The sequence below is a fragment of the Megalops cyprinoides genome, chromosome 2 (assembly GCF_013368585.1).
Source record: "Megalops cyprinoides isolate fMegCyp1 chromosome 2, fMegCyp1.pri, whole genome shotgun sequence".
Lineage (NCBI taxonomy): Eukaryota > Metazoa > Chordata > Actinopteri > Elopiformes > Megalopidae > Megalops > Megalops cyprinoides.
This window is the reverse complement of record NC_050584.1, coordinates 29619342-29628657: the sequence shown is the minus strand read 5'-3', so window position 1 is coordinate 29628657 and position 9316 is coordinate 29619342. Positions and strand designations below refer to the sequence as shown.

Genomic DNA, 9316 nt, shown 5'->3' with positions numbered 1-9316 from the left:
TGGTGACCACGTCCACCACCACCTCAGACAGGCAGGGTGGACGAGGCACAGGCAGATGCAGCAGGTCTCCCACGATCTGCTTGATGGCCGTCCGCACAACAAAGTCAGGATCGAAGTGGTACCTGGCATAAATGCCAGGAACTGCAGCTTCTGCCAGTGCTGACGATCGTCTGCAGAGAGAAAAAGTTTCATCAGACACTGAAATACCTCAGGCCTCCCGAGAACTCTTATGAAAGCTACATTAAACATGTGCAGATGTAAAATTCAACCCCTGTGAGAAGATGGCAGCAAATGTTTTTAATGAGGATGCTCCTCCTCATTGCTCTGTAATGTGAGTGGAAGGACTGAGAGAGCTGTGCTTACGGGTCAGAGAGAGCTGCCAGCCGTGGGTCCTCTGTAAGCGGGGTCAGGCTGCTGGCCGTCAGCCCCAGCTCCCTGCAGGCCTCCCTCTCCGAGTCCTGCAGCTTCATTCTCATGTTGACCTCCCAGGTCTGAGCGCAGGAGCAGGAGACACCAGAACAGAGACAGGGGAAGAGAACTCATTCACTGAGACTGGAGCTCATTCGCTGAGACTGGAGCTCATTCACTGAGACTGCTGCTCATTCACTGAGACTGGGGCTCATTCACTGAGACTGGGGCTCATTCACTGAGACTGAGACTGGAGCTCATTCACTGAGACTGGTGCTGAATCTGATCATATCACTTTAAGATAAGAACATGAAGGTCACTGATAAGAACAGTCCATTTTGCCCTTCTACACTTGTTATATTGACTTGTTATATTGCTATATTGACACTTCTGTCCAGCAGAAATGTTTGAGTCTGTGGGTTGCATGAGGCCTGCAGCTCATGAATGAAAAGGGAGATTACTAGCTGTCACTACTGTCCTTCAAGAGGACCACATACTGCTTCCTTACCGTGCGAATGAGGTCATCTTCCAGTGCGTTCTCTCTCTGGAATCTGCACAAACAAACAAACACAACATTGTTAGTCCCTTCTCCTGTTTCCCTCATGGCTGCACCACCAAACCACAGCAGGCATGAAACCCAGGACTACATTCCACCAGTTCCTCTTGGCAGACACAAGTAGTCAAGGTCATAGTGAGATACAGCATCTTATAGTATATTTACAAATATACATCTTTAGGATTAGACCAAACTAGTGCCTTGGCCCCACATACATCTATACCTGATTTCCATTATGTATTGAAAGATGATTAATATTGTCTGACTTGTGCATCCCAGGCTTTCTGAGCATTAGCATTAGGTTATCCATCTCTGATAGTTAATGCTAAATGTCAATAATGCTGGCAGCTGGTAGCTATACACACTTCTCCCTGAAGGTCTTTCTCGCCTGGGAGATAATCCAGTCCTTCATGGCCTCCACAGTCACATACTGCGGGACCTCTCCTTTCTTCTGGAGCAACAGAAAGTGTTTCAGGGTCTTTTTCTGCAAAACAGAAATAGCACAAAATACCACAGTTTACCATACCATACCATACTACAGTTTAAGGTCTTGAAATATTCACACTCTGTCTGACCCACCATCACATTCTGCTTTAAAACATTTTTAGATTTTAAATCTAAAGGATCACAAATATCACTGCATTATTTCTCTTATACGTGCATCTTTTGAAGGGAAAGAGTCCTACCTGCTCCTCAGACTGCTTCTTTCCCCAGCACAGTATCACAGTGGACATGTATTCCACGCAAGTGTTCAGGCAATTGTAATCCTTTGGTAAAAAGAAAAAAGAATAATGAGAATACAATTGTGAGAGAATAGAACAAATCTAGCAAAGAACGTTAGGTCCAATTAACCGTATATTCCCTGAAACGAACATTAAAGAGTCATTGGAATCCTCTAAGAAAAAGACGAATAGTATGAAATTATTAGTAAGCTTACATGCTTAATCTTATATTGTGGCAGTAAAAGCTAGACTTGTTCAAATTAATTAAACGAGCATTGGACAACCGTAAACTGCGTTTAATGAAAGCCTAAAGAAAACATGCGCATTTTCTAGTCTTAAAGTGCAATTACTCCTTTTTTTCTTTTCAGACATGGTTTTCTAAAGCGTCTTTAGGTTTTAGAGAAGCGTTAATAGAATGCACTATATTTATTCTGCAGAGTTTGTAGCTTTTAAAGCATTATTATTAGTAGCACTATTACTAAAACATAATACATACCCTTCGCACTTTACTGCGTATATCCGCATTGGACTTGGTCTGTATATCCATATCCTGTACATCCATATTCATTCTGTTTTTCATAAAGCCGAAGACAAACTTTGCTCGCAAGTTTTCAGTGTCTTCACCGAGTCATTTGTCTTCATTTATACAATTTTGAGAAGCTTTGGAGTGGTATCTATTGTGACGTCAGTTGTGATGTATTTTATTCTTAACGCCAGTCTTGGCGGCTGATGGTTTTGCATTTGCCATTTAATCGGTTTTATAAAAAGTGAATAACATTACATAGACTGTGTTGTGAAGGTGACCACAATGCTAACACGGTCATGTATTTTTTCTTATTAATTTTATTTTTTGTCAATACAATATTCACAGTGTTATCCATTTACAACCATGTAAGTAATTTGCTGTCTTTAGCCAGCTACCTAGAAGCAAGCGAATCTCGATAGCTATATATAATATAGCTACCGTGTATTTGTATAAATAAATAAATAATAAATAAATACATAAATATTTGGCACTAGACAACACACGTCGATTTGTCGATCTTCCATTTTAACAAGAATAAAACCATGACTTAATTTCCGCCCTCCAGTACCGACTCCCAGTAGTCGTCTGAATATACTTTGCCCGACCAAAGCACTGAGGGTTAAGTGATGGAGGTAACAGTCATCAAAAGGTATGATTGGTTGTCTATCAGGCGTCTGAATTTAGGCTACGGTTTATTGATGTCATAGTCTTAAGATGTTACGCCCCTGCAGCTCTGTACGAGACGTGAAACTTTGTCAAAATGCTGTTATGGTCCAAAGAGAGCGAGACTAGCCATCTCATCGACTTCAGCTGAAATCTTTTCTTCCCTCATGGATTTCAATGGGAAGCCTAGCTCCCATATAGCCTACCAACTTGAACTGGAGGAGAAGGGTTCTTAAAAATTTCGATAGTGGAGACTATTCGCCAAATATTTGAAATTAAAACGAAAGCTCTCAGCGCATTCAGCGTTGTTGTTATTATGTATTTACATTTTTAAATCGTGTAATGAGAAAGCATGCACATTTTGTAAAAAACGTTTTCATCATTTTTTACAGGAGTCTTGGCTTCCCTTGCCTGCTCTGAGCGGCCACCACTGGTATAGATTCATCATTTCAGCCGCGTCGTTCGGACCTGGAATACCGAACTGTGGCATCCGGATTGTTCCGGTTGGTCAAGTCAACGCTCTGGCTTTGGTAATTATTATGGTATACCTTTCACATGGATGGTTTTGTCATTTGCCGGACGGACTTACATAGTGTTTTATTAATGTTTACATCGTTTGGTAAACATCTGTAACTGCATTACGTATGTTTACTTTTTTCAAATTCCAGTCAGAAGAGTAGAAACCGTAGACCCGACACAGCACAGCCTCTTGTGCGTTATGGTTGTCATAACATCACCACGCGGTATTCCATGTCATACTCGCTAATCAGATCAGTAGATTTCTCTGAGAAGCTTCCTGCAAGATGTTGATGGGTTGCCATTCAACTCAAGTACATGAGACAGCGGACTCCCCTTTAATGAACTCCAGTTTGAAAGAGCAGCTTTCTCTTGCTTTTACATCCTTGCACCTGGCAACTCCACAACAGTTCAAATAACTCTCCATACAGCTTACACGTGGCATCATATGGAAGAGTCTTACGAAAATCCAAATAAAAGCAACTGAATTTAGGTTATTGCCATTTTTTAAAGGCAACTTCAGGCTAAAGTCATACTGAAATGATCAAGCTAATTGTGTGTACTCGTTTCACATTTAAAGGCACGAGTGCACTAAATAAAAATAAAATGCATTTTTACAATATTGACTGAGGTACCTCAGTTTGGATTCTCCATTTTACCCACACTCCTTTTTACTTATTAACCTATGCACCAGGTTTCACATGCAAAATTTATTAGAATGATACAAGAAAATGACAAACTGCAGAAGTGTGGAGTGGAATTCCATGCGTTAAAAGACAGAACCTGTTACAGAACATTCCAAACACACAGCTCCCATGTGCTCAACACATACCCACAAACAGACCGACATTCACATTCGAAAGGTAGCTTGTTTCAGTCCTTCTCTTCAGTGTGAATCTGCTGGTGTTTTCTTAGGTTTGTTGATAAACTGAAACTCTTCCCGCAAAGGGAGCAGTAGTATGGCCTCTCCCCAGTGTGAGTTCTCATGTGTTTCATCAGATCCCCTTTCTCGCTAAAACTCTTATCACACTGAGAGCAATGGTTAAGTCTTTCTCCTATGTGACTCCGCTGGTGTCTGGTTAGGTGTGAAGATTGACTGTAGCTCTTCTCACATTGGGTGCAGTGGAATGGTCTTTCTCTTGTGTGACTGCGATGATGTGTCGTTAAGTGTGCCGACTGAATGAAACCCTTGCCACACTCAGAGCACTTATACGGTCTCTCCCCTGTGTGGATTCTCATGTGTCTCTTCAATCCTTTAGATTCACTGAAGCTCCTCCCACACTGGGAACATTGATGTGGTGGTGGTCTTTTTCCTCCAGGAGCAGGCTGATGTCTTTTCAGTACTTTTGACTGAACACAGCTCTTCCCATGTGAAGTTTGTGTGTATGGCCTCTGTGTATGTCTTGTTAGAGTCACGTGGACATCTGTGGTGGGCTGCCTTGAGCTGAGGCATATTCTGGAGATCCCCTCCTTGTTTTTCATGTTTCTAAAAGATGGTGGGAGCAGGAAAAACATGTAAACCAAGTATCTGTGTATAATTTTCATGAGTAAAATTACATTTGAGTATAGGAGCATATATACATTACATTTACATATACATGTGCACAGACCCAGTAGGAACTGCATTGAGGTCAAAGTGTGCACTTTAAAAATGAAGTAACTGGGGTAAATCATTGCAAAAAAGTAACTGAGTATCTTTACAAATACAACTGATCATGTGTATCTAATACAAGCTTGCAATCATTTTGAGTTTTATGGAAAATAAAATTCAGACACCAATTTAATGGGTCTTTCCAAGCTAACTGGCTACTGCTTGCAGTGTCTAACTCAGCCCAACCCTCTCCCTAAAATTTGTTTTCATCAGTGACCGCTTAAGTGAGTGGACTTAATCCAGTATTCTGTGGTCCTGTTATGACGTCACTCTCCTTCCTGTGATCAGTGCATACGAACCTTTTAGCTGTCAGTCATGTAAATGCTTACAACACATTCTCAGGTTTGCCCACAATTGCAGGTTTTGTTTGCATGTCAAACACTTTTGGTTGTTTTCACACACATTTTAAAAAGCATGGTCCATGTTGCCATGATGTCAAGCCTGATGGAAAACAGTAAAAATCATTGAAGTAAAAGCTGTTGAGGCCAGACAGACGTGTTCATCAACTGTTTGGTTATGGTGGTTCTTAGCAGTTCTGTGACCCCATTTTCCACACAGAAGAAACACAGTTGACCCGGCTGCAGTTTTACATACCTTCTGTTGGTGTCACTGTCGCTCTGAAAGGAAGGAGATTGACTAATTACCCATCTCTGCAAACGCAAACTCAACACATTACTTGTTGATGTAGGAAGTCCAAGACAAATGTGTGGCTTACAGAAGTGAACAAAGTGTTCAGAAAGGCATCCAACTGTTCTGAATAAAGCCGGGAGAGAGCTTATCCCACAGCCGGAGCTACATGTGACATTCCATGGCAGAAGGCCCTCTCCTTACCTGCGGGGGCATAACGTCTTCCCTCTTCACAGACTTTTTGTGGTTTTCCGATGTGTCAAAAGGGGGGAATATCAGACACTCCACTTTTTCGGGTTTCTCAGTAATAATTTCAGCCTTCAACTCCTCTTCCTCACTGAAGGAGGCTCCCCAGACCACTCCTCCTTCACCCTGACACAGGAACTCCTCCAACTCCTGCTTTATCTGTTTTTCACTCAACTGAAGATGACTCTGACATTAACACCACAAGTCACCACAATTACATCACATTATTGTCATTTAGCAGATGCTCTCATCCAGAGAGACTTACATAGGTTACAATGTTTACAAGGTATCCATTTATAGAGCTGGATATTTACTGAGGCAATTCTGGGTTAAGTACTTTGCCCAAGGGTACAGCAGCAGTGCCTCATCAGGGAATCAAACCCTCAACCTTTCGGTTAGGAGCCCTGCCCCTTCCCACTATGCTACGCTGACGTTGCTGCTACTACTGTACTGTGGTAGGAAAATTACTCAACAAACAGTAGTTTTATTACAGTTTATTAAAGCTACACTTCATGATATTTCAGTGAATTAAATCACCTTGGTCTGCTCTGTTGTTTCATTGCTGTCGTGTTTCACTTTATGAACCTTCTCCATGACATTCGACAGGGACTTCAGGTCAGTCTCAGTCTCCTCCTGGAAAGAAATGACAAGAATTCAAACAGACTGACTGCCACCAATGCATGATAGCTTTGCACGTCCTACTGAGAATACTAACCATATTTACACACTGAGGTAGCTAGCATATGGTATGGTTTTTGCTACTTTTGTAACAGGCCTATGTGCTAGGAGCACTGATCCAGATAAAACAGTCTACAACCTAGCTCAATCTACATGACATTACATTATTGTCGTTTAGCAGACACTCTTATCCAAAGTGACTTACACAGGTTACCATGGCTACATGTAATACATTTATACAGCTGGATATTTACTGAGGCAACTGTGGGTTAAGTACCTTGCCCAAGAGTACCTGCAGTTATTTAAAATCTTTCAAAAGAAAAAAATGCAATAATATGTTAAAATTGTGTAATTATTAATATATAACAACAACAACAACAGATAATAATAATAATAATAATAAAATAATTTTTTGGTTTCGTTTACAGGCTCCCTTGATGTTCTTAGAAGTGAAGCCTGCAATGGGAACTAAGCCGACTTTTAACCGTTCAACGACCTAAATTACGAGTTTAGACAAGCGAGTGTGACAAATTATTTGTGTGAAAAACTGAGCATGGGTTTGCACTTGTGACATGCATAGTTGCGTTCTGCGCTGGCATACTGTTATATTATTGTCATACTAAATAATCTCATATTATTTTGCCAACAGTGAAAGGGATCTGTGTTGCTAATGATGTTTGTTTGTGACAAACATGTTGCGTTAAAAATGTCTGCACAAGTAAGATCACTCTTCCCGGGTTTTAAGTTTGGTCGCTGTTGGTATTTCAGCTTCATTTAACCTTAGCATAGACCTTCTCGTATGGTTTCTTGCACATGGCAAACAATCTAGCGAACTAGCCACTGCTAAAAATATCTTCAAATCACATAATGAATAGTTCACAAAGACTAGGGATATCCACTTTAAGAAACCACCGCGTTCTCTAACGAGAAACACGGGATACAAGCGTGCGAAGGTATCTAAAGTTTGCAGGTTGAAGTTGATAAGCAACCACCGAATCTGTCCCATGCAGCCAAAGAACATCTGCGTGCATTCGGTGACATTAACACAGATAAAATTGCCATAAAACAGCAATATGGAGCCATTAACCTACCGTTTTAGCTCACTGTTGCGGATAAAACCGAAGAAACCGCGTGCGCCATAAATTGTGCTGTTGCGAACAGCCACTGTAAGGAGATCACTTCCGGGATTCACAGAGGAAGTATTTTCAAAATAAAAGATGAACACAACTTTCACTTCAAAACTATCAAGCCGTAGGAAAAAAAAAAAAATCAAATTAAAACAGTTAATATGAGTCCTGAGTTTAAATTTACAACCATGTAACAACCACATATCATGTCATTTTTTTTGGTCTCAGAAACCTGGCAAAGATATTATCAGTGCTTGACTGGAACTCCAATTGTTTTATCTAATATGTGCTTTCCTTTTTCACACCTTGATTTTTGTAAGTCCCTTACTCAGATATTCCCTGCTGCACACACCAGTAGGGCCAGGTGTGTAAGGGTAGGATTTTCTCTGTTTTAAAACCAGCTACTGTGCACTTGCTCCAAGTTTCCTCATGCATCTCTGTCAAGGTTCTGCTCCTTCTGTACGAGTCCGTTATCGGTCTACCTACATCTGACCTGATCTCATCATACCTTTAACCTACGGGTGTTCCCTCTCCAGCAAGGACACTGGCCTGTTAAACACCCTTACATTACATTACTGTCATTTAGCAGATGCTCTTATTACAGGTTACAATTTTTACATGTTATCCATGTGTGTAGTTGAATACTTCCCGAGGCCATTCTGGGTTAAGTACCTCGCCCAAGGGTACAGCAGCAGTGCCCCAGCAGCGAAGCAAACCAGCAATCTTTCGGTTACGAGCCTTGCTCCTTACCACCATGCTACACTGTTGCCCCAGACCCTCAGAACTCATCAAAACACTGCTGGTAACTGATCTTCCACCCACCAGTCTTCACTATGTCATGATTCTCTGGAGAGCAGGACAGTCAAAGAATCAAGAGGCCTTGACACAACAAGTCCCTTTGCAACAAATGTACTTTAATGTGCATGGGACAGACATACAGCACCAAAAGCTAGTATTCTTTGAAGGCAGGTCTGACCTTACAGGCACATTTCTACAAGTTGTGTGCGATTCAGGATACTTTTCGCCCAGCAGTGGAGTGTAACTCTGTCCCTCCTGTCTCTGGGCAACATTCACCCCCTTCCCAACTCCAACACCTATTCTGCACCAAGGAGAGACAGCACAAACAGACAGCAACAAGCAGCATTATAACACTATTTGGTGCAAAAAGCTGAACACCCAACCCTGTGTAAGATAAACATTAAAATGCTTAGCATTTAATTTTTAAAGTTGGTGTACATATTTGGTAGTAGCCGAAGGACAGGACTATCTTGATGCATGTTATCCTTAATCAGGCCTGCTGCACTAGGGGAAAGGTGGACGGACGGTTGCCTACCTGAATGGTGGGGGAAGTTCAGGCGTACACGGTGACGACCTCATAATCTGCATCTGCAGTGTTGCAGCTGCAGCAGCAGAGGACGCTGCGTTTCACCGCTTTCCACATGCGGCTGAACAGGCGGCGGATCCCCTTCTTGGGTTTCTTCACCTCTGAAATAGATGGGGAACAACAGCCTTTTACCACGTGGCTCTGCTTGCGACCTGAGTCTTAACCTTCACTTTAAGGAACGTTAATGAAGAAATGAAGAAGAAGAAATGAAG

At 41.7% G+C, this 9316-nt stretch overlaps 1 protein-coding gene across 1 annotated transcript; it reads right to left on the bottom strand.

Annotated features, from left to right (window-relative positions):
* Window positions 1-4220: 4220 nt before the first annotated feature.
* LOC118770244 (zinc finger protein 436-like) lies at window positions 4221-7752 on the bottom strand. Its single transcript, XM_036517798.1, has 5 exons — window positions 7685-7752; window positions 6453-6548; window positions 5874-6089; window positions 5637-5659; window positions 4221-4877 (listed from the first exon to the last, which is right to left on the bottom strand). Exons 2-5 carry the CDS (start codon window positions 6507-6509, stop codon window positions 4265-4267), a joined length of 909 nt encoding a protein of 302 aa, XP_036373691.1. The 5' UTR covers window positions 6510-6548; window positions 7685-7752; the 3' UTR covers window positions 4221-4264.
* Between the last annotated feature and the right edge of the window lie 1564 nt (window positions 7753-9316).